This window comes from Natrix helvetica (genome assembly GCF_964273705.1).
Source record: "Natrix helvetica genome assembly, chromosome: 5".
Classification (NCBI taxonomy): domain Eukaryota; kingdom Metazoa; phylum Chordata; class Lepidosauria; order Squamata; family Natricidae; genus Natrix; species Natrix helvetica.
The window spans coordinates 146,662,233-146,688,116 of NC_138551.1; the positions used below are offsets into that span (position 1 = coordinate 146,662,233).

The 25,884-nt window shown below is 46.1% G+C and overlaps 1 protein-coding gene across 5 annotated transcripts in view; it reads right to left on the reverse strand.

Moving 5' to 3' along the window:
- The window catches only part of KIF1B (kinesin family member 1B), a 145,406-nt gene that overhangs the window by 21,042 nt on the left and 98,480 nt on the right, over positions 1-25,884 (reverse strand). For all 5 annotated transcript variants that reach the window (XM_081955491.1, XM_081955493.1, XM_081955494.1 and 2 more), the window contains 11 exons: positions 21,185-21,303; positions 19,769-19,854; positions 18,961-19,090; positions 17,107-17,269; positions 14,387-14,477; positions 13,726-13,844; positions 12,783-12,838; positions 8,763-8,871; positions 7,618-7,684; positions 6,477-6,561; positions 3,790-3,895 (listed from right to left, as the gene is read on the reverse strand). In XM_081955491.1, the coding sequence (XP_081811617.1) occupies positions 3,790-3,895; positions 6,477-6,561; positions 7,618-7,684; positions 8,763-8,871; positions 12,783-12,838; positions 13,726-13,844; positions 14,387-14,477; positions 17,107-17,269; positions 18,961-19,090; positions 19,769-19,854; positions 21,185-21,303 (1,131 nt within the window). The remainder of the gene's footprint in view (positions 1-3,789; positions 3,896-6,476; positions 6,562-7,617; positions 7,685-8,762; positions 8,872-12,782; positions 12,839-13,725; positions 13,845-14,386; positions 14,478-17,106; positions 17,270-18,960; positions 19,091-19,768; positions 19,855-21,184; positions 21,304-25,884) is intronic.

Genomic DNA, 25,884 nt, shown 5'->3' on the forward strand with positions numbered 1-25,884 from the left:
AAGAGAAGAAGAGAGGAAGGGGAAGTAGAGAAGAAAGGGATGGTAGAGGAAAGCAAGGAGGTAGAGAGGGAGAGGAAGTAGTGACGCATTGGAACAGGGTCTAATATGGTGTATGGAAAGCAGAAGAGCAAATGAGGGTTATTGTGGGTAGATGGTGAGAAGAACTGATATAATATTGGATAATACATGATAGTGTTTGTCAAGATATAGTGGTATACTTGTGGATATTTACCGTGTTTTTCAGAGTATAAGATGCATCCTTTTTCCCCACAAAAAAGGTGAAAAACTGGGTGCGTCTTATACACTGAATACAGCATTTTTGGCCTCCTGAAACCCCCACCCACTTTGCAAAAGTGACCGTGCAGAGCCTTTAGGAGGCTTCCAGAGTGCTCCTGGGGACTGGGGAGGGCAGAAATGAGTGGAGAACAGGCCTGTTTTTGCTCGTTTTTGCCCCCCCAGCCCCCAGGAGCACTTTGGAAGGCTCCTAAAGGCTATGCATGCCCTTTTTTTGGCGAAAAACAGGCCCGTTTTCGCGAGGTCTGCAGAGTGCAAAATCTTTTTTTTTTTTTTTAATCTGCCTCTTCAAAATCTTGGGGCGTCTTATACTCTGAAAAATACGGCATATGAAAGTAAAAATAAAAAAACTTTGAGGAAAAACAGAAAGCAAGAAGTTTGTTTGTTTGTTTGTTTGGATTTATATGCCGCCCTTCTCCAAAAGGACTCAGGGCGGCGTACAACATTAAAAAACACACATCCCAAAAGTTAAAAAAAAGATTAAATCCATATCCAAAAAAACCAAACCGAATTTAAAAGACAATACATTTAAAAAATGAATTAAAATTAACAGCTCCTTCCACCAGAAGCTCAAAACCCACCTATTTCAGCTAGCCGGCCTGGCCTAATTCAAGCTTTCCCACCTCAGTTTGTATTTTCAAATTTTACGGTTTAGTTTTAAGGTTAGGTTTTAATTTTTATAAACTTGTACAGGGGTCTGTTTAATCCGATTTTAATTATATTTATTATCGATTGTATGGTTTTTAATTTTGTACCTGTACACCGCCCCGAGTCCCTTCGGGGAGAGGGGGCGGTCTAGAAGTCTAATAAACTAAACTAAACTAAACTAAACTAAACTAAACAGGCCAGGCCGGCTTGCTGGAAAAGCCAACTTTTTAGGGCGCGTCGGAAGGACCGGAGGCCGGGGATTATGCGAAGCTCCGGGGGCAGCTCATTCCAGAGGGAATAAATGAACGGCGGAAAAGGAGGGGAGGGCAGATTGGGAGAGGGTCCCAGGAGAAGGGGAAACAGCAGGAAATAAAATCCCCTTTTCGTTCATTTCAACCAGGGAGCAGAAAGAGTGCAAAGCTGGTTCTAATTCAGGGGGGGAAAGACAAGAGAGGAGAAACGTTCAAATGGCATTTCGACCGCGTGAGTAGCAAAGACTGAGCACAACAGAAGCCAAAGGGATGAAATCGGGAAGAAAGAAACGTAACTGGATACAGACTGGGAATCGGGGGTCAGGACACACTGGGAAATTGGATTTTTGAGGATGGGATTCGGGAAATGAGCGACAGGTAAAAATTAAATGGGGGGGGGGGGATGGAGGAGGGGAGAAAGAAGGTAAGCACAAATATGAGACTTGAACTCACAGAAAAGCTTCCAGCTAGCAGACTCAGATGCTGGGCCAAATCTCTTAGATCACAAAAGATCTCTTTTGCAGCCCCACCCACCCCTTAAGCTTCTCAAGACCTCTGAGAACAGGGCGAAGGGGAGATTTCAAAGCCAAGGAGAGGTGCCACAGCGCAAGGCAGCAAAGGGGCGGTGGGGGGGGGGGGGGAGGAGGTAATGAAAGCTCTGCCCACCAGCCAAACTGGGATTAGGGGGAAAAAGGGAAGAGGGGAGGCTGGGCACTAGGTTGGGCGCCAAGGAAGCAAATGTGAAAATACCTAGGCATATCCTTATCAAGAAAGAGCCTGTGGAGATACAGAAAGCGTTCGTTAGGTCGCCCCCAAACAAGGGTAAGGATGAGCGACAAAGGAGAAGCAGAGGAGAAAAAGGCAGAACTCAAGCCAGAGGACAACCCAAAAGACACAAATGCAGGGACATGAACACGCGTACAACACGCAGAGAGAGAGAGAGAGACATGCACCGTGGATGTGAACTCGGGAGGACGATGCCCCCCTTCTCCTGCCAAGGACAAGAGCTGAAAACTGGGCAAATCGCAAAAAGGATGGATTTATTTCATAGCCTAAGGGGCCGTCATAAGATGGAAGCCTAGGGGGGGAGGAGGGGGGGGAGGGCAAAAACCCTTTGAGGTGCGTTACAGCAATAGCACTCAGATTTATATACCGCTTCACAGTGCTTTTATAGCCCTCTCTAAGTGGTTTTACAGAGTCAGCGTTTTGCCCCCAACAATCTGGGTCCTCATTTGACCCACCTCGGAAGGACGGAAGGCTGAGTCAACCTTGAGCTGGTCAGGATCGAACTGCTGGCAGTGGGCAGAGTTAGCCTGCAATACTGCATTCTAACCACTGGGAGGAAGATGTTCAATCGAACTGAGTCTGAAAAAGCGGGAGCATGCTCCGCAGAGCCGATGACATCACTTTGGTAGACTCAGTTCTATTGGTTACTGACTGAGTTAACCCATGCATGACCGCTGTCTCCACCAACTTAGGAGAAAGATAGTAATAGCCCTTAGACTTATATACCGCTTCATAGTGCTTTTACATCCCTCTCTAAGCGGTTTACAGAGTCAGCCTCTTGCCCCCAACAATCTGGGTCTTCATTTGACCCACCTTGGAAGGATGGAAGGCTGGATTGACCTTGAGCCTGGTGAGATTCGAACTCCTGGCAGTGGGCAGAGTTAGCAATAGCGTTTAGACTTATATATTGCTTCACGGTGCTTCACAGCCCCCTCTAAGAGGTTTACAGAGTCAGCCGCTTGCCCCCAACAATCTGGGGTTCTCATTTGACCCGCCTCGGAAAGACGGAAGGCTGAGTCAACCTTGACCCTGGTGAGATTCGAACTGCCAAAATGCAGGCAGCTGGCAGCCAGCAGAAGTAGCCTGCAGTACTGCACTCTCACCACTCTGCGCCACTCCGCTCTATAATCTATAATTTTATAATCATACATCATTATTTGTCTATTACGAAAGGCTCCTTTGAGAGGTCTGTATGACTAACATTAGTGTATTCCGGCTATTCCATTTCTCAGATCCCGATGGGAGGGGGGGGGGAAACAGTTTCCCATTCTCACTATTTCTAAAGATAAAACGTGGTCACAGATTCTTAAGTGCTGCATCCAGGGGTAGGTTCCTACACTGGCTGGTAGTGGTTCGCTGTGTGCAGGCTTTGCACGTGCACTACTCAATTCGCTCGTGCGCGTGCCAGCCACATGTTGCCGGCGCATGCACAGTTGACTAAATATTGTTCTGCGCATTCACAGAAACTTGCCGGCAATGGCATAAGAGACCACAGAACCGGTTCGGGGAGGGCCTGGTGAGCCTGGGTCGCTGCCGGTTCTGCGACCCAGCCCGGATTTCCACTACCGGTTCGTCCGAACTGGGAGCAACTCACCTGTGGCCGCAACCTCACTTTTTCCCGCTAGGTCTAAAATCTGATTTAAAGCTCTCCTACTCAGAAAACAGAGGAGCCTACCCCCACCCCAAGGACCCCATAAGTGGGTCAGAACTCTCCTCGGTCAGGCTGTCTGGGGAGCATGGGAACTGCAGTCCACCCCTAGCTGGGGCTCCCAGGTTGGGGAGCTGACCCGGGACGAGGAACGCCTCTGACCTGTTGGAGCTGTGAGAGACCCTCAGGTATTTGGCGGAGATGATGTTGAGAGATAAGACGGCATCCACGGCCATTTCGTCCACTTCGGCTTTGTTCCGGATGCGCCCTGCGGAGAGGACAGAGGCAAAAGAGCACAGATTTATTGGGGTGGGTTGGGGGTGTCGCTTCGCAGGGAAGAAGCCCCAAGGGAAACTCGCCATCAAGCGCTAAGGGTAGTCAGAAGCTTCAAACGGATTTAAATATTTATTGCAAGCTTAAGCTCGCTACAAGAATCTGAGCTACTAACATCTAGGCAAATTGGCGGTAGGTAAAAGTCAGTGGTATTCAAGGTGGGCTCGACCTGGATCTCTTATGGGTGCAAAGTAACTTATGACTCATGACATCTTTGACCCCTCCCTCAGGCTCAGTCTGGCCATCTCTTACATTCACTTTCAGAAAGCTGTGTAATTGCAGAAGGATTTTGGGGACGAAAGTCTCCAGGCTGGGGCGTTTCCCCACTCAAAACCATTCATCAATCCAAATGCCAAGTTAAATCTTTGTGGAATGTTAAGTTCCTTCCTGCAAAAACCAGCCTCTGGTACATACAAACAGCTGTGATGTTGTTGTGGCCTGCTAGCAGCCAGCAGAGCTGGCAGCAGATTCAGACAGTGAGGAGGTTGGGAGGAAGATGGGCCAGTCCTGGAGTCTGGGGAAGGCTCTGATGAGGGCTCTGTGTCGGAGGCAGAGAAGGGGATAGCTGCCTTCAGAGTCGGACATCTTTAACTTTTTAACTTTTATTTAATTTATAGACCGCGCCCTCTCCCAGAAGGGACTCGGGGCGGTGTACAGTCATATTAAAAACACAATAAATATACATAAATATAAATATAGATATAGATGTGACTGGAGGAGGTAACATATAATTTACTGTACAATAATAGTTAAAGTTCAAATTAAAAAATTTAAAAATTTAAAACTGCGTTTAAAAACTACCCCTAAAAAACTAACCCAGAAAAAATATTTGCCAGGAGGTATAAAATGGGACTATAGATGGGCCAGGCCAGCTAATTGGAACAGGTGGGTCTTGAGTGGGGCAGAACAGCTGGAGCCTGTTCCCAGTGTGCGCATGCACAGAGTGGCCAGACAAAGGGAACAGCTAAGAAACAAGGTTTGACTTGGGACTCAGGCCACAGGTGGACGATGAACGGCCCCTCCCAGAGGAAATAAAAGAGGAGCGACAGGGGAGTGGAGTTTGCAGGAGACACTTAGTTCGCTTCATTGGTTCATGACTCTCCGAGACTCCTTGCCACGTTTTGCAGAGATCGGCCTGGCAGCTCTCCAAGCCAGAGAAGGTCTGTGACTGTAAATCCTCCCTCAAAAGACTTTGCTGGATGTGAATGGGAAGAATTCCCAGCAAATTAATAAAAGGGTTTTTTTGTCAGGACAAGGAGTTTGCTTCAGGCTCTTGGGAAGCCTCGGTCAGAAAACTTACATTCACTTTCAGAAAGCTGTGTAATTGCAGAAGGATTGGGGCGTTTCCCCACCCAAAACCATTCATCAATCCAAATGCCAAGTTAAATCTTTGTGGAATATCAAGTTCCTTCCCGCAAAAAAACTCCTTGGGTGCAGACCTCCCGCCTTGATACTTCAGGTCGCTGCTGGCCCGGGGTTTCACGAAGAACCACAATCCGGAATGAGTTCAATTCGCCTCAGCCAATTCACCCACAGCCAATTCACTGTAGCCAACTCACTCATGGCTAACTCCCTAAGGGACAGTTCAATCATTCACGTTCATTATTTGAAATAATTCTAACCATTATTCTAATGTTTGTCATTCGCATTCTGTTTCGGCCTTCCTTTGGCATCCTTTCTTTCACAATTCTATTTGATATGAGTGTAATTCCTGTCTCACGGCAAGCTGTTCCGCGGGACAAGAGTCGGCCGTGCAGCGAGGTGGCTGCGGCAAGATAGTCGTGGTGAGTTGGCTGTGGTGAATTGTCATAGACCCATCCTCCTCGCATCTCCTCCCAAAAGATTCCCTGGGCCAGATAGATGTGGCAGCAAAGTGGGCCCTCTGCAGTGAGTGGAAGAAGAGTGAGGAGCGAAAGGAGCCTGTTGTGGCCCGCCAGTGGCCAGCAGAGCTGGTGGCAGATTCGGGCAGTGGGGAGGTTGGGGAGGAACATGAGCCAGTCCTGGAGGTTGGAGGCAGAGAGGGGGCCAGGGCCATCCGACAATTAAAAGCTGCCTTCAGAGTCGGACATCAGTGAGGCAGAAGAACAGCTGGAGCCTGTTCCCAATGTGCGCATGCGCACAGCTGCCAGGAGAAAGGAACAGCTAAGGAACAAGGGTCAACTCAGGAGTAAAGCCACAAGAGTAAAGCCCATAGGGAATAAAAGAGGAGTGAAGGTGGAGTGGAGTTTGTGGGAGGCCATTAGTTCAATTCATTCGGGTGAAGATCTATCCCTGACTTCTTCCCAAGGAATTGCTGCTACAGCTTGGAGTTTAAAAGATATTGGCAGCTCTCCAAGCCCGATCAAGGTCTGTAGTTGTGAAATCTCAGGAAAGACTGTTGGCCGGGACTTGGCTGGAGAGGAATTCCCTTTAACCTAGATAAAAGGGGTTTTATTGGGACGAGGAGTCGGCTTCATGATCTTGGGAGGCCTAGGTCAGAGCAGAGCCGTCCAGAAACAGAGGAGAAGAATACCTACCGACTACCAATTCCCGCACGTCTTTCCAGTGGAGCTCATTGCCTTTCTCATGGATGATGGTAATGGTGATCCTCCGCTGTATTCCCTGTAGTGATGAAAAAAGAGACCGGCTCTGTTTGCTTCTCCCCCTTAACGTTCCACCTCTTTAAATGTTAGGCTTAAAACCGCCAAGATCTCCAGACACCTGGACTTGGGCAGAGAACTGAATTGAATTGGGGAGGCCAATGCCAAAAGCACGACCGGGAGCAACGTGGCGAGACAGAATGGAAAGGTTCCTCAGAAATCCAGCCTGACAAGCTATTGTCGGGGGGGGAGGGGGGTGTCTTTGGACTGGAGCCGACTTGTAGGGAGGGTGAAGAAGGAGCTGCGTCTCGGACGACCGAGAGGCAGCAACGCAGTTAATTTTTATTTCTACAATACAATACAATAGTAGAGTTGGAAGGGACCTTGGAGGTCTTCTAGTCCAACCCCCTGCCTAGGCAGGAAACCCTATACCTTTTCAGACAAATGGCTATCCAACATCTTCTTAAAGACTTCCAGTGTTGGGGCATTCACAATTTCTGGAGGCAAGCTGTTCCACTGATTAATTGTTCTAACTGTCAGGAAGTTTCTCCTCAGTTCTAAGTTGCTTCTCTCCTTGATTAGTTTCCACCCATTGCTTCTTGTTCTACCCTCAGGTGCCTTGGAGAATAGTTTGACTCCCTCTTCTTTGTGGCAACCCCTGAGATATTGGAACACTGCTATCATGTCTCCCCTAGTCCTTCTTTCTCTTAAGCTAAACATACCCAGTTCCTGCAACCGTTCTTCATATGTTTTAGTCTCCAGTCCCCTAATCATCTTTGTTGCTCTTCTCTGCACTCTTTCCAGAGTCTCCATTTCAAAGAGCTCAGCTCAAACAGACCATCTAACAGTCCCTGCCTGACCTGAGGCAGCAGGGTCTGTTCTGATTACAACTTGGATAGGAGACCACCAGAAATAGCAGGCTGCAAATTGGGAAGCAACATCACAAAAAGAAGAACGTGGCAATTCCCTGGGCATTATTGCCAATCATTAAAAAAAACCTGAAAACAAGCCTTCCCATAATTGCCAGAATCAAGCCAGATGCAAAGGAGCCTTTGTGGAGATTTCAGCATCCACCCACCTGGTGAAGCAAGAATGTCCCTTGGCAGGTGAGGCCTCCAGTGTGGTCAACAATAGCTGGGATGTATCTGCAAGGGAGAGAGGGACAAATCCAAGAATGAGAGAGGTTTAATTCCCCAGGGCTCACAGCTACTGTACCTCCATCCCAACCCTTTCCCCCTCGGATAAGATTAAAGATACAGCTGGACTATTTCTGGGAAATACCAAGAACTTAGCTTATCAACAGGTAACCACGTTTATTGGGGAAGGCTTTGGGGAACAGAAAGGGGGTGCTTAAAACTAGCTACAAGGGAGGTTCAGATTTGTCTCTTTCTCTCATTCATTCTGGGATGTTGTTACCCACCAGCAAAACTGGCAAAAGACTCGGACAGTGAGGAGGTTGGGGAGGGAGATGGGCCAGTCCTGGAGTCTGGGGAAGGCTCTGATGAGGGCTCTGCGTCAGAGGCAGAGAGGGGGCCAGAGCCATCTGCCAGTTATCAGCTGCCTTCAGAGTCAGACCTCAGTGAGGCAGCCGAACAGCTGGAGCCCGTTCCTGATGTGCGCATGTGCAGAGCTGCCAGGAGAAAGGAACAGCTAAAGAACAGGGGTCGACTTGGGAGTAAGGCCACAGGTGGACGGTAAGTGGCCTCTCCCATAGGGAATAAAAGAGGAGCAAAAGGGGAGTGGAGTTTGCAGGAGACAATTTGTTCAATTCATTAGGGTGAAGATCTGTTCCTGACTTCTTGCCAAATATTGTCTGCTACAGAGTGGCGTTTGGATAAATAAAAGAGGAGCAAAAGGGAAGTGGAGTTTGCAGGACCATTAGTTCGCTTAATTGGTTCGTGACTTTCCGAGACTCCTTGCCACGCTTTTCAGCTGTCAGCCTGGCAGCTCTCCAAGCCAGATAAGGTCTGTGACACTAAATCCTCCCTCGAAAAACTTTGCTGGAGGTGAATGAGCAGAATTCACAGTCAATTAATAAAAGGGTTTTTTTGTCAGGACAAGGAATTTGCTTCATACTCTTGGGACGCCTCGGTAAGAACACTCCTTAGGATGTTCCTCAGCGAAAGGATCTCGCTTCAGCCGTCTCAACGCAAACGCTAAGCAGCATTAACTGCTCCTGTCACCAACCTCCCCACCAGGCAAAGACAATCAGGCCCAACTCACTCTCCCGTCGGCTCCAGTTCACTGATCTCGAACCAAACCAGGAGATCGTATTTGGTCATGCTCTGTCCCAAGCTGGGTTTACTCATCGTGTTGAGTTTGGTGGCTGGGACTGAAAGAGAAAAAGGCCTGGTTTAAAAATGAAAAGAAAACACAGTCTGCGAATGACCTATGAACACTCTTAAGGCTGCCTGGGGGTTTGTGAGTGTTGAGGACACCGGGTTGAGAAAGGCAGCTCTTGTGATGCTTAAAGGAAGTTTTTCTGGCATGCTTTCCCCGATGGGTTAGGACTCATAAGCTCCAGCCTAAAATAATATTATCGTCTTTTTCGGAGTATAAGACGCACCTTTTTCCCTCAAAAAAGAAGCTGAAAATCTGGGTGCGTCTTATACACTGAATACAGCATTTTGGGGGCCTCCTGAAACCCCGCCCCCTTCACCAAAATGACGTTGCAAAGCCTTTAGGAGGCTTTCAGAATGCTCCTAGGGCAGGGGTGTCCAAACTTGGGAACTTTAAGACTTGTGGACTTCAACTCCCAGAATTCCCCAGCCAGCCATACTGGCTGGGGAATTCTGGGAGTTGAAGTCCACAAGTCTTAAAGTTCCCAAATTTGGACACCCCTGTCCTAGGGGCTGGGGAGGGCAGAAATGAGCAAAAAAATGGCCCGTTTTTACCCCCCCTCCAGGCCCCAGCAGCATTCTGTAAGCTTCCTAAAGGCTATCCATGGCCTTTTTTTGACAAAAAATGGACCCGTTTTTGCAAAAAAAACGGGCGGGTTTTGTTCATTTTTGGCCCTCCCACCCCCAGGAGTACTCTACAAGCCTCCTAAGGGCTATTCATGCCCTTTTAAAAAAAAATGGGATTGTTTTCGCAAAAAAACGGGCCGTTTTGGGGAGATTTGCAGAGTGCAAAACCTTTTTTTTTTTAAATTTTCCTCTTCAAAACCTTGGTGCGTCTTCTACTTAAACAAAATCTCCATTCCTTCCCCACTCCAGGGGAAGGATAGTGCAAAATCCCCATTCCCACCCCACTCCTGGGGCCAGCCAGAGGTGGCATTTGCCGGTTCTCCGAACTACTCAAAATTTCCGCCAACCGGTTCTCCGGAACCTGTCAGAACCTGTTGGATTTCACCCCCGGCCTAAGGGCTACTTCGACGCGGATCCCAGACTGATTACGCTACTGACCATCTCGCTTGGGGAACCGCTGAGCCTGACAGCTGGGGACAGGCAGAGAGAGAAAAGGAGGCGACTGGTCAGCATCGTCTCGGAACGTTGCCACGGCCGACGTCGCAAGCACGTTGGCATGCTGGGACACGGCGTCGAGCACGGGGGCGTTTACATAGTCAGACATGAGATACTTGACCAATTCAATTTTTCTCTCATGGTCTGGAGGAAGCAATGAGGGCGTGGGAGGAAAAGGCGTCAGGCAAAAAGAGGCAACGGTGAGAAAAGAGAGGGAGGCATGGGGAGGGAGAGAAGACGGGGAGGGAAAAAATGGAATGAATGAAAGAATTCGACATGCACAGCTGAAAGCTAAACAAAAACAAACCAAGTGGGGTGATGGGGTGATGTGATGAGCGAGGGGGTGGTTACTGAGAAAGGAGCCACATGTGAGTAGAAAAGGGTTGATCCACTGGAGACTGACACAATCTCCAGGGATGAAAAGAATTGCAGTTTCTCTCCACCCAACCCTCCAGTTTTTGGGGAAAGGGGAGAGAAATCTGCTTTGGAATTGGTCTCAAGAAAGCCCTCTCCATTTGCAAACAGCTGGCCAAATAAAGGCTAGCCCCCAATTTGATCCACTGAAGGCCATCTGCACACTCAGCCAGAGGTTTAGGATTTGGCCTTCTTGTCCAGCGACCGACTCCATCCCAAGGAATCAGGAGAGGCAGGCGTTGTGGTTTAATACTACAAAAGCTCTCGTCGCGAGACGTCATCAGCTGTTATTATTATTACTAATGCAGAGAAGCCAGTGACGTTGGCCCCTTCCTTTTCGTTCCAATGATTAATGTACGTGTGGGGTCCCTGGCGCTCAATGAGCTTGGTGGTTTTCTTGTAGACGTTTCATTGCCCAACTAAGTCACATCAGCACGGAGGATGTTATCTACCCTGTTTCCCCGAAAATAAGGCCCAACCGGAAAATAAGTCCTAGCATGATTTTTTCAGGATGCATGTAATAAAAGTCCTACCCCAAAAATAAGCCCCAGTTAAGATTGTCAGCCAGATGAATGCATTTAGTACCGTATTTCCCCCCCCCAAAAAATAAAGACCTAACCAGAAAATAATCCCTAATGCATCTTTTGGAGCAAAAATTAATATAAGACCCAGTCTTATTTTCGGGGAAACACAATTGTTGGGTAATGAAACATCTGCAAGAAAACCCACCAAGTTGAGAGAGCACCAAGGACCCCACAATCCTCCTCCTCCTCCTAGCACTGATGATGTTGCCTAGTTGGGTAATGAAACGTCTGCAAGAAAAACCACCAAGCTCAGAGAGCACTAAGGAGCCTACAGTTCGACCCTGAGCTACAAAGATTCCCTTCTATCGGTACTAATGTATTTTTATTGTCATTTTCCATTCCATGCCATCTAACTCCAATGATTCTCAGCGATCAATGAATAGCAACAAATTCCCACAACACTGTCAATAATTTACGAAGACTGTATTACTCTTATTCTTCTCTTCCTTCCTAGTATCTATCTCTCCCCACTTAGGACTGTAACCATGTCTCTTGTATCTTTACAATTTATATTGTTTTTGTTTGTTTCCTAGTACGATTTGATAGCTTATTTGTACCCTGTGACTATCATTAGGTGTTTTACCTTATGACTCTTGATGAATGTATTTTATTCTCCTTATGTACACTGAGAGCATATGCACCAAAGACAAATTCCTTGTGTGTCCAATCACACTTGGACAATAAAGAATTAATTAATTCTATCTGTCCATCTGTCTATCTATCTATCTCTAATCTATTCTCTCTCTCTCTCTAATCTATTCTCCATCCATCCATCCATCCATCCATCCACCCATGTCTAATCTATTTTCTCTTTCTCTCTCTAATCTATTCTCTGTCTGTCGGTCTATCTATCTCTAATCTATCTATCTCTATCTATCTAATCTATTCCTCTCGCTCATCTATTCTCTCTCTCTCTCTCTCTCTCTCTCTCTCTCTCTCTCTCTCTCTCTCTCTCTCTAATTTATTCTCCATCCACCCATCCATCCATGTCTAATTATTCTCTCTCTAATCTATTTTCTACCTACCAACCTATTCTAATCTATCTGCCTCTATCTAATCTATTCTCTCTCATCTATTATCTATCTATCTATCTATCTATCTATCTATCTATCTATCTATCTATCTATCATCTATCTATCATCTATCTATCTATCTATCTATCTATCTATCTATCTATCTATCTATCTATCTATCTATCTATCTATCTATCTATCTATCATCTATCTATATCTATCTATCTATCATCTATCTATCTATCTATCTATCTATCTATCTATCATCTATCATCTATCTATCTATCTATCTATCTATCTATCTATCTATCATCTATCTATCTATCTATCTATCTATCTATCATCTATCTATCTATCTATCTATCTATCTATCTATCTATCTATCTATCTATCTATCATCTATCTATATCTATCTATCTATCATCTATCTATCTATCTATCTATCTATCTATCTATCTATCTATCTATCTATCTATCTATCTATCTATCTATCTATCTATCATCTATCTATCATCTATCTATCTATCTATCTATCTATCTATCTATCTATCTATCTATCTATCTATCTATCTATCTATCTATCATCTATCTATCTATCTATCTATCTATCATCTATCTATCTATGAATTATTCTTATTCTATGTAATTTGATGCCAGCCGATGTCACCCAACATTGTGTGAATCCCTGGGATCTTCTAAACATTTTTGTTTGCTGAAAACTTTGTTACTCAGAGGGGACAATTTCTCATTCCCAAGAAAAACAACTCTTACCTGGCTTTGAGAGAGGCATGGGCGGTGGGAAATATCGCCGGGATGGCTGGGGAGGGCTGCGGAGAAAAGAGGCCGTTAGCACAACTGCTGTGTTATCTCACGAAAAAGGGAGCGACAATGACATCTTTTAATTCAGGAACACACTGAGGATGGACAGATCCCCTTGCACAGGTAGTCCTCGACGTACGACCACAATTGAGCCCAACATTTCTGTTGTTAACCGAGACCTTTGTTAAGTGGGTTCCGCCCCATTTTACGACCTTTCTTGCCCCACTTGCTAAGTGAAACGCTGCAGCTGAGACGTTAGTAACCCAGCTGTTAAGCGAATCTGGCTTCCCCCTTCACTTGGCTTGTCGGAAGGTCACAAAAGGGGGTCACTGCAGGGGTGGGTTCCGGCAGTCTCTACAATAAAAATTGCTCTGCACATGTGCAGAAGCAAAAAACAACATGGCACTTCTTATGGCGCCGCATAGAGAACCGGTTCAGGGGCGTGGCAGGCCTTGGTCACAGCTGGTTCCAGTGACCCGGGCCCCCAAACCACTACCAGTTTGGCTGAACCACTCTGAACCAGTAGGAACCCATTGCAACCGTCATAAATATGAACCAGTGGCCAAGGGTCTGAATTTTGATCACGGGGATGCTGCAACGGTCAAAACTGAAAAGTTGGCATAAATCACATTTTTCAGCACTGTCTTAACTTTGAGCGGTCACTAAATGAACTGCTGTAAGTCGAGGACTAACTGTAGGACTTTTTTGTGACCTGCTAAGGTGACAGCAATCCAGACCGATCCTCGAAAGGAAAAGAGAGGAGTCGCTAGACTCAAGACAAAAGGGATCCTGAATTACTCTAGGCTTGGTTTTCCTCAACCCTACAAAGATGGAGAAACGTGGCCCAGGTTCTCCTGTTGTAAGTCGAGGACTACCTATCTTGTCACCCAGGTACCTGTTGAGTTCCTGTCCCTGCAGGTGGAGCGGGTGGAGCTGATAGTGTCCAAAGACCTCAAAGACAATGGGTTTGGTCTTGATGTATTCGACAAAGGACTCGGTCACTTCCACGGAAATCTGTCAGGAGGAGACAGCAGTGAGGCAGAGGAACAGCTGGAGCCTGTTCCCAGTGTGCGCAGGCGCAGAGCTGCCAGAAGACAAGGACAACTAAGAAAACAGGGTCGATTTAGGAATAAAGCCACACCTTGGAGGTGATTGGCCCCTCCCGTAGGAAAAAAAAGAACAGCGAACGGGGAGGGGGCTTTTGCAGGAAACAATCCGTTCCTTCGCTCGTTTCAAGAGTGGAAAGTTCTGTTTGTGACTATAAGAGACTCTGTGCCAAGTTTTGCCTTGCCCTGCGTTTGGAAACTAGTTATCTGGCAGCTTGCCAAGCGAGATAAGGTTCGTGTGGATAAATATTCCTCTGAAAGACGGTTTGATAAAGCCTGGCTGACTGTGAATGAAAGGAATTCACAGTCGTGTAAATAAAAGAGGTTTTCCCGGGACCAAGACTCTGCTTCTTGCTTTTTAAGGAAGCCTGCCCATACTTCATTTACAGGTGATTCTGATCTCGGAGAAGCCACCAAGAATCCCTCCAAGAAGATCAGCTCATCACTTACATTCTGGACATGATAAAATCCAAGCGGGGTCCCTCGGCCGTTATTTTTCAGAGGCTCGGTGGAGAAAGCTTCATCGTGCCGGTGGAGAAAGCTAGGAAAACAAGAAGAAACCAGGTGAAGGGTGAATTGCGCCATCATACCCTCGATTAGCCGTGTTCGTTCGGGCCCCAATGAGGGCCTTAAGATCAAGGACTACCGTTATACCTGTCGTCACCCACATCAGAAAACAGAATATGAAGACTTGGAAGGGACCTTGGGGGGTCTTCTAGTCCAATCCCTGGCTTAGGCAGGAAATCATATAGTTTATATGTAGTCTAGTTGAATGAAAAGAAGGACTAGGGGTGACACGATAGCAGTGTTCTGATATCTCAGGGGTTGCCCCAAAGAAGAGGGAGTCAAGCTCCTCCTTTGCTTCTTCCTCCTCCTCTTCCTCCTCCATTTATTATAACAATTTTATATTTGTTTATTTAAAATGTACTTTGCTCTTAGTGTGAATATACATTGATATTAACCATTTCCTCCTTCACCTCCTCGTCTTATTTTAACAATTGTTTAATTTATTAAAAGAATGTCTTTTTCCCTGCTAGTGTGAATATATACTGATGTTAACCATTGATTTGCTCCTCCTCCTCTTAGTCTACCAATGTATTTATTTAATAAAAGAATGCATTTTGCTCTTTTAGTGTGAATGTACAATACAATACAATACAATACAATAGTAGAGTTGGAAGGGACCTTTGAGGTCTTCTAGTCCAACCCCCTGCCTAGGCAGGAAACCCTATACCGTTTCAGACAAATAGCTATCCAACATCTTCTTAAAGACTTCCAGTGTTGGGGCATTCACAACTTCTGGAGGCAACTTCTGTTCCACTGATTAATTGTTCTAACTGTCAGGAAATTTCTCCTCAGTTCAAAGTTGCTTCTCTCCTTGATTAGTTTCCACCCATTGCTTCTTGTTCTGTCCACAGGTGCCTTGGAGAACAGTTTGACTCCCTCTTCTTTGTGGCAACCCCTGAGATATTGGAACACTGCTATCATGTCTCCCCTAGTCCTTCTTTCTCTTAAGCTAAACATACCCAGTTCCTGCAACCGTTCTTCCTATGTTTTAGCCTCCAGTCCCCTAATCATCTTTGTTGCTCTTCTCTGCACTCTTTCTAGAGTCTCCACATCTTTTTTACATCGTGGCGACCAGAACTGAATGCTGTATTCCAAGTGTGGCCTCACCAAGGCCTTATAAAGTGGCATTAACACTTCACGTGATCTTGATTCTATCCCTCTGTTGATGCAGCCTAGAACTGCGTTGGCTTTTTTGGAAGCTGCTGCCCACGGCTGGCTCACATTTAAATGGTTGTCCACTAGGACTCCAAGATCCCTTTCACAGTTACTACTACTGAGTAAGGTACCACCTATACTGTACCTGTGCATTCCATTTTTGTTGCCTAAATGTAGAACCTTACTCTTTTCACCATTGAATTTCATTTTATTAGATAGTGCCCAATGTTCAAGTTTGTCAAGATCCTTCTGTATCTTAAGCCTATCTTCTGGAGTGTTGGCTATTCCTGCCAGTTTGTTGTCATCTGCAAATTTGATGAGTTACAATACAATACAATAGTAGAGTTGGAAGGGACCTTGGAGGTCTTCTAGTCCAACCCCCTGCCTAGGCAGGAAACCCTATACCATTCCAGACAAATAGCTATCCAACATCTTCTTAAAGACTTCCAGTGTTGGGGCATTCACAACTTCTGTAGGCAACTTCTGTTCCACTGATTAATTGTTCTAACTGTCAGGAAGTTTCTCCTCAGTTCTAAGTTACTTCTCTCCTTGGTTAGTTTCCACCCATTGCTTCTTGTTCTACCCTCAGATGCCTTGGAGAATAGTTTGACTCCCTCTTCTTTGTGGCAACCCCTGAGATATTGGAACACTGCTAATACAGTTCCCCATGTATTCCCTCGTCCAAATCATTGATGAAGATGTTGAAGAGTCCTGGGCCTAAAACAGAGCCTTGGGGTCCTCCACTGCATACTTCCCTCCATGTAGATGCAGTTCCATTGAGGACTACACATTGAGTGCGGTTGGTCAGCCAGTTACGAATCCATCTGGTGGTGATGCTGTCTAACCCACATTCTTCTACTTTATCTAGTAGTAGGTTATGGTCTACCTTAACAAAAGCCTTACTGAAGTCCAAGTAAACTATATCAACGGCATTCCTCTGGTCCACTAATTTTGTCACATTATCAAAGAATGCAATAAGATTAGTCTGGCATGATCTGTTTTTGACAAATCCATATACGCCAATATAAATCACTGATTTTCTTCTTTTCCTTCCCCTTGCCCCCTTCTCTTCCCATTTTTCCCGTTAAGACTTTCTCTGAGCATTTCCCTGGCGTTTGAGGGAATACATCTGGCAAGCATAGCTTTCTTCAACAAAAGAACTGCTGTGAGATTGCCTGGGGGATGAAATCAGCAGTAGATGGAATCAAATCAGGTTCAAAGCAAGGTCTAAATGTATAATAAGCCTATTTGCAGCCATCCACCAGTGCTGGTGCAATTGCACCAGGAGCAATTAATCAGTGGAAGAGAAGTTATGAGTCCTCCATCACACTGGAGACTTTCAAGAACAGATTGGACAACCAATTGCCTGAAATGGGATTGGGATTCCTGCCTGAGCAGGGGGTTGGACTTTGTGCAAACATGAGGACCAGGAGCTTGCTTAGACTTACTTGAATTGGCAGAAGATATCTGCATATTCTGGGAGGATCCCACTGGCCTGGAGAACCGTCACCCGGAAGGTAAAGACACTGCCCAGTTTCAGGTGTTCCCCGACCTCCTCAGTAAAGCCTTCCATGGCCATCTTGCCATCCAGCAGGGTGTTGGATTTCAGGTCTGGAAAAAAAAGATATTTTTTAAAAAGGAGCGCCGTCTCAGAATGGATTGCAACCACCTTCAAGCATTTTCCACTCGGAGTTACCGTATTTTTTCGGAGTATACAACGCATCTTTTTCCCCTCAAAAAAGAGGCTGAAAATCTGGGTGCGTCTTATACACTGAATACAATATTTTTTGCCTCCAGAAACCCCGCTCTCTTCACCAAAATGGCCATGCATAGCGTTTAAGAGGCTTATAGAGTGCTCCTGGGGGCTGGGGAGGGCAGAAATGAGTGAAAAACGGGCCGCCCAGCCCCCACGAGCACTCTATAAGCCTCCTAAAGGTATCCAGGCCCTTTTTTGACAAAAAATGGCCCCATTTTTGCAAAAAATTGGCTGTTTTTTGCTTGTTTTTGCCCCCCACCCCCCGGGAGCACTCTACAAGCCTCCCAAAGGCTATCCATGCCCTTTATTTGAAAATAAAATAGGCCCATTTTCGCGAAAAACGGGCCATTTTGGGGAGGTTTGCAGAGCGCAAAAACTTTTTTTTTTAATTTGCCTCTTCAAAACTTTGGTGCATCTTATACTCCAGTGCGTCTTATGCTCGAAAAATGCAGTAAGTCACATCCAAGATGCATACTGCCTGTTCTTTGCCCAACGTGGTTATGGTCATCGCTTTGAGAGAGGCCTCCGATCCAGAGGTGGCCTTGAGGGCATCCAAACAGACACCGGGACATCTCTAAGTTTCAAAGACCCCCTGGAAAGGCTTCTCAGGAAACAACAAACTCAATGAAACACCGCTGGAGACCTTCTACTGCTGCACCATATATAGCATTTTAACTTACTGCACCTGTGTATGGTTTGCCAATTGCACAGGGGCAGATAGGGCAGCGCTCCAGAGGGTCGATGTCATTGCCCAGAGGATCCTGGGTTGCCCCTCTCCCCTCTTTGGAAGAGCTTTATAGCTCCCGCTGCCTTAAGTAAGTTCAAAACATCCTTAAAGATCCATCTCATCCCTGGCACCCTTTTTTTTTTGAACTATTACCATCTGGCAGCCGGTACAGGGCAATAAAAACAAGGGCAAATAGGCTGAAAAACAGCTTCTATCCCAGGGCAGTAACCATATTGAATTCTATGGTATAGTGCCATGATGGCGAACGCGTGGCACACACAGTCGTCAGCTGCTCTTCTGGCACAAATGCCCCCCCAAAACCAGCCTGAAAACAGCATCCAAAACGGCCTGAAAACGGCCCCCCAAATGGCCAAAAAATGAGTGTGCCAGCCAGCCGATCTTCAGGTGTCCGGTGCTCCGGCCTATGCAAATGCACACAAGTTCAAAACGTTCTTCTTTTGGCACTAGGTGCCAAAAAGGTTCACCATCCCTGATATGGTGCAATAATATTAGGGTTTCCATTTCGATTATATAGAAAGTAAACGTTTGTGTTTTTGTTTTTATAGCTATAAATGTACACTGAAGACGGCGTTTAATTTCGTTGTACCATGTGGCAATAAAGTAAAGCAAAAGCTGGGAACAGCTCCGTGCAGAGACTGCAAGTCATAAAGCTTCTCTTCCCCCTTGAAATATTTTTAGGATCTGGCTCCAGCATAGCGCACTACGGCCCCAGCTTAATTTGACGCATCTCCAATCTTTCCTGGACCTCTCAAGTATCAGATGAGATTTTCTACATGCAGTGAGTTCTGCTCGACTTACCCAGCTCGTTCATCCTGTTGATTTCTTCAGGGGGCGTGCTGACTTCCGTGGTCTGGCCTTGTCCCTCGACGATCCTCAGTTCTTCCAAGGACAGTCCGGAACGAGTCATGGAGACGGATGAAAAGTTGCTCTGGGGAACCACAAAGCAAAAAGGAGATGCCTAGTGAAGATGGCTTCCTGCTTTCTTCCCGTACGAATCTGTTCTGATCTGGGCTTCCCTAGCAGCACGAAGCCCTCATCCCGATAAACGCCTTTTATTTTATTTACTCTCCAGCCAAGTCTTTCTTCTTCCACAGTCTTTCAAGTTAGTTCACAATCATTGACCTTTATCAGGCTTGGAGAGTGGCCAGGCTGATATCTTTCAGACGCCACATTACTTGCCAAGAAGGCAGGAAGGGACAAATGGTCTCCTGCAAACTCCACTCCCCTTTCGCTCCTCTTTTATTCCCTCTGGGAGGGGCCATTCATCGTCCACCTGTGGCCTCACTCCCAAGTCGACCTGTTCCTTAGCTGTTCGCTTCATCTGGCAACTCTGCGCATGCGCACACTGGGAACAGGCTCCAGCTGTTCTTCTGCCCCACTGATCTCCGACTCTGAAGGCAGCTGATAACTGGCATACGGCTCTGGCCCCCACTCTGCCTCCGACACAAAGTTCTCATCAAAACCTTCCCCAGACTCCAGGACTGGCCCAGGTTCCTCCCCAACCTCTTCCATGTCCGAATCTGCTGGTCACTGGTGGGCCATAACAGAATCCTTCTTTGCTCCCTGAATGCCAAGACTATAGAGATGCACTTAAGTAAGACGTTACCTTGTCGAAATACTCGTTATCGAATGAGATCTTGGCTGTGCCAGACTGCCGAACGCCCGAGCCGTAATCGGGGGCCTCTTCGTCGGCTATCGGAAAAAAAAGAAAGAAAGAACCGATGGAGGAGAATATTTGTAGCATAGGGCTGAACTGTGGGGTCAGTTGGTGGTTTTCTCTGCAGACATTTCATTACCAAACTAGGTAACATATCAGTGCAGAGCACGTCATGATAATGTCACCTACTATGGTAATAAAACGTCTGCAAGAAAACCATCAAGCTCAGAGAACACCAAGGAGCCCTCAAAGGGAAAGAGGCAAAATTCAGTAGTTAGAGCAGGGATCGGCAACCTGTGGCTCTGGAGCTGCATGTGGCTCTTTCATCCCTCTGCTGCGGCTCCCTGGAGCTGGTCAACTCCACAATTGTTAGGGCTTTCGGTTAGGACAGGTAGAGGAAAAAGGATGCCGTGCTAGGAGGAGACTCTATGGTGTGGGAACCGGACTTCCAGTCGGCTCCACAATTGATAGGGCTTTCGGTTATGACAGGTAGAGGAAAAAGGATGCCGTGCTAGGAGGAGACTCTATGGTGTGGGAATCGGACTTCCAGTCGGCTCCACAATTGATAGGGCTTTCGGTTAGGACAGGTAGAGGGAAAAGTACGCCGCGCTAGGAGGAGACTCTATGGTGGGGGAACCAGACTTCCGGTCGGCTCCACAATTGATAAGGCTTTCGGTTAGGACAGGTAGAGGAAAAAGGATGCCACGCTAGGAGGAGACTCTATGGTGGGGGAGTCAGACTTCCAGTCGGCTCCACAATTGATAGGGCTTTCGGTTAGGACAGGTAGAGGAAAAAGGATGCCGTGCTAGGAGGAGACTCTATGGTGGGGGAACCGGACTTCCAGTCGGCTCCACAATGGATAGGGCTTTCGGTTAGGACAGGTAGAGGAAAAAGGATGCCACGCTAGGAGGAGACTCTATGGTGGGGGAGTCAGACTTCCAGTCGGCTCCACAATTGATAGGGCTTTCGGTTAGGACAGGTAGAGGAAAAAGGATGCCACGCTAGGAGGAGACTCTATGGTGAGGGAACCGGACTTCCGGTCGGCTCCACAATGGATAGAACTTTCCGTTAGGACAGGTAGAGGAAAAAGGACGCCATGCTAGGAGGAGACTCTATGGTGGGGGAACTGGACTTCCGGTCATCTTCAGAATTGAACGTGGGGGCTTCCGGTTAGGATCTTTGTGGCTCTTTGAGTGTTTAAGGTTGCCAACCCCTGAGTTAGAGAAAATAGCTTTCAAACACCCTGACTTCCATCTTTAAAAGATTACGATTCTGTTACTGGCCCAAACTATGAACAAACCAACAATGCCATGAACCAACCACCAGTTACCTTCCACTTCTCGGCAAGGCCTGGCTACAACTTACCGGCTATAGCTTGGACTGCCACCCGTAGAAATCCACGCACTTCTCCCTTCTCGCTGACAACAGCCACTCTGTGGATGAGGGGCACTGGATAAAGGAGATTGCTTAAATATACAAATGCCCTGAAGGGGAAAAAAAAAGGATGGAAACCAAACCTTAGACTGTCCTTTGTGAAACAAGAGTTACGTTTGAATAATTTGAGTAGCGATGTCATTGGGTTGAGGACAAACACACTATTAGGAAGTTTGAAATGAAACACAGCTAAAGGTAAAGGTTCCCCTTGCACATATATACTAGTCGTTCCAGACTCTAGGGGGCGGTGCTCATCTCCATTTCAAAGCCGAAGAGCCAGTGCTATCCGAAGACGTCTCCGTGGTCATGTGGCCGGCATGACTAAACGTCAAAGGCGCACGGAATGCTGTTCCTTTCCCACCAAAGGTGGCGCCTATTTTTCTACTTGCATTTTTTACCTGCTTTCGAACTGCTAGGTTGGCAGAAGCTGGGGCAAGTTGCGGGAGCTCACTCCGTTACGGGGCGCTAGGGATTCGAACCGCCGAACTGCCGACCTTTCTGATCGACAAGCTCCAAGTCTTAGCCACTGAGCCACCGTGTCCCTTTGAAACACAGCTAGGCTCATCCTGATCTTTTAACAAATCGCTGACGATTTTAATCCATCTCACAGAGAACTCTCACTTGATTGCACGACATGAAAACTTCAAAGGAAAAACCTATGAAGGCAATTACTGAATACATGTCAAATTTTAGCTCTTCTTCGCTATGCGTTTTGAAGACTGGAATATTATTTTAAATATTTTAACCAGTTACTGTCTCTTTCGGGGCAATGTCAAGATTGCTGCTTACATTTAGAAGCCATAACAATGTTTAAAGGCCGTGCATTTTGCATTGAGAGGCAGAAACACTCTATGACCGTACTGTTTACATATAAAACTTAACACTTAGCAATTTAAATGTTGCATTTTTGTTCAATTACCGTGTTTTTTTGGAGTATAAGACACACTTTTTTCCCTCAAAAAAGAGGGTGAAAATCTGAGTGCATCTTATACACTGAGTATGGCATTTTTGGCCTCCCTAAACCCCGCCCCCTTCACCAAAATGGCCGTGGATAGCCTTTAGGAGGCTTATAGAGTGCTCCTGGGAGCTGGGGAGGGCAAAAATGAGTAAAAAATGGGCCATTTTCTGCCCCCGCCCAGCCCCCAGCAGCACTCTATAAGCCTCCTAAAGACTATGCGTGTCCCATTTTTGACAAAAAATGGGCCCGTTTTTGCGAAAAACGGGCCATTTGGGGGAGGTCTGCAGAGTGCAAACACTTTTTTAAAAAACATTGCCTCTTCAAAATCCTGGTGCGTCATATACTCCGGTGCGTCTTATACTCCGAAAAATATGGTAGCTTTGCCAAATGTTAAAGAGAACCTTGGTCTTTGCAGCAGAATAAAATAAGGCATGGATTTCAACATTTTCCACCTCCCAACCCCTCCCAATAGACTGGCCCTACAGATATAGGTCAAATATGGCCAAATATAAGCACCTATGAATAATTAAGCTGGGAAAAAGGAACACTGTGGACTAGAAATATGGGAAACTTTTTAAGTCTATTCTGGCGGCGCCCGTGTGCTTCCCCCCCCCCCCAACCGATGGGAATTTCCTGAAATGAAGAGAAGGGAAAGCAATGCAAAAACACAACCACCAACAGGTCTGTGTATTCTACCGAAAGAAAAACAAAACAGTCAGTGGATTGCAACATAAAAAGGGGGGAAACACCAGCAATATCAACACAATGGATACACAAACTGAAATGGCTCAAAACTAGGACAGGATCGACCTCCTTTTTCCAGCCTGCTTTGCATGTTTGTTTCAGAGGGGAGCATAATTCTTTTTAAGGCAGCAAGCAGCAGACTGAAAGGAAAGGGGAGTTAACGATGAGCCCAGAGATGGGTGAGACAAAGCAGCATCTTCACATAAAAAGCCAAGTCAGATGAGAAAATAAAAAGTTTAACGTGGAAATTAAAAAAAGAAAAAGGGGGTGGGAAGGGGGAAGGATTGAAAGGAGACAAACGGAACGCAAAGGAAGTCTGGGATGGGTTGGAAAACGTCACCCCTGCGGATGTGGAGGAGAAGGCCCCCCATTTCGGACGCCTTCCCCAGCCAACAAAACATAGATTTCACACGGCGTGTCACAAGAATAGACTGCAAGGACCGGCGTTTTTCCTCTGAGCCGCAAAACGGAGGCCAAACCAGCATCCAGATGTGAGCCCCTGTACCCTCTACAAGCTCTAGCTTAAGAAACAGGGCCAGGAAGAAGATAAAAGACGGGAGATTCCTAGAGTGGCAACTTGTCACAGCGAGACGCAGGGCGCTCTGGCCACAATCCCAGAACTCGCTGGTATGAACCGAGTGCAACTTCGAATTCCCGGTTTTTAAGGAGCCTGCAATGCCGTAAGTCTGTTTGGTCATTTCTAAACGGTGGCCTTGGTTTAGGGTAAAATGACAGAATGGATAGGCTCTTCCATCATGCTAAGCTGGGAGCCTTTAAGAAGCCACAATTGTACAGGTAAGGCAAAGCCATGGTGGTTTCTTCATATTAACAGAACAACAAACCATGTTACGGGGGACCAGAGCAATAGGTGCCTCCGGATGGGAGGTTAAGTAGAGATTAAGAAATCTTAGGTAAAGGAAAAGGTTCCCCTCGCACATATGTGCTAGTCATTCCTACCTCTAGGGGGCGATGCTCATCTCTTTCAAAGCTAAAGAGCCAGCGTTGTCCGAAGACGTCTCCGTGGTCATGTGGCCGGCATGACTCAACGCCGAAGGTGCACAGAACGCTGTTCCCTTCCCACCAAAGGTGGTTCCTATTTTTTCTACTTGCACTTTTTATGTGCTTTTGAACTGCTAGGTTGGCAGAAGCTGGGACGAGTTGCGGGAGCTCACTCCGTTATGCAGCGTTGGGGATTCCAACCGCCGAACTGTCTACCTTTCTGATCGACAAGCTCAACATCTTAGTCACTGCGTCCCTTTTTAAGAAATCTTAATCGTGATTTATTGTGATGTTGATATTGACAATCAAGAAATTTTCATAGGAACGTTTTTTGGAGAGTGTCAAAAGAGAGTGTGGTATTGTGTGTGTGTGTGTGTGTGTGTGTGTATTGAGTTACAACCCCTGGTATGCCCAAATATGGGAGGAAGCATACTGCTTCCTTTCTCTGTCTATCGGCTCATCACAAGAGACCATCCAGACAGGAAGCTGTTATTTTTAATGTTGCCTTTGTTATTTGTGTTGCGTTTGTGCTGATAAATAAAGGGAGACTAGTATAGATCTATTTCAACCTATTTAGGCTAGCTGATGAGACCTAAATAGGTTGAAATAGATCTATACTAGTCTCCCTTTATTTATTTATCAGCACAAATACAACACAAATATAAAAAGGCAACATTAAAAATAAAAATATGGTTTTCTGCCTGGATGGTCCTCTTTAATGAGCCGAAGGACAGAAAGGGGGAGTAGTGAGCTCCCTCCCATATTTGGGCATACCAGGGATTGTAACACACACACATACATACATACATACATACATACATACATACATACATACATATCTCGAGAAAATGGAACTAGAGGCCCTATAGAGAAATGAAAGCTCCCCTAAAGCATGGTTTGAAGCTCAAACTTAGATTTTGATTCCTGGTTACAAAGGAAAATGTGGAGACTGCAGTTTTTCGTCTTGTGTGCAATCTTCACACTGGGGAATACATTTTAGCAGTTTCAACAAGCATCTGTTGCACAACTGAAGTGCTGGATTTTTGCGTTTTGGCTGATATTTTGACAATTATTGGGTTTTATTGTGAGTCATCCAGAGTTGCATTTTCGATGGGTGGCCAGGCAAATATCAAAAATGAAATGACCCACCAGAATTAATTCTCTCGCCTCTGTTAAAGCCCTCCGTACACAACTCATTTCAATTCAGCTAAAGCAGGCTCCATTCAATGTTACGATTTAGGAGAGGTTTAAAAATTTATCCAAGGCTCCTGAGTTACTGTTTTAATTTAGAAGGTTTAGAATTTTTTTTAATTAGCGGATGCTTTCAGAATTCTTTTTTTTAATTTTTCATGGGGTTTTTGCCAACCTGCCAGAGAGGACAAGGATGCGGGACACATACTGATTTTTTAAATCAGTAAAAGTGAAAAAAAAGGAAGGTACCAGAAGTCCGTTTTCATGCCACGCTCACAGTGGACTCTGCAGAGAGACCAGCTAAGCCTACAGGCTTTAGGGTCATTCTGGAATACAGGTAGCCCTCAACTTACGACCACAATTTAGCCCAACATTTATGTTGCTAAGTGAGACATTGGTTAAGGGAGGTTGGCCCTCTTTTACGACTTTTCTTGCCACGGTGGTGAATCCCTGCGGCTGTTCAATTAGTCACATGGGTTGTTAAGCGAATCAGACTTCCCCATTGACTTTGTCAGAAGGTCGCAAAAGCGGGAAATCAGGACACTGCAATCGTCGTAAGTATGAGTCTGTTGCCAAGTATCCGGATTTTGATCATGGGGATGCGGCAATGGTCGTAAAGTGTGAAAGTCCCTTTTTTCCCCCACTGCTGTTGTAACTTTGAGCAACAAACAGTTGTAAGTTGAGGACTACCTGTATGATGCGGGCTAGGAATTCAAGGAGAGGAAATCAAATTATCCTG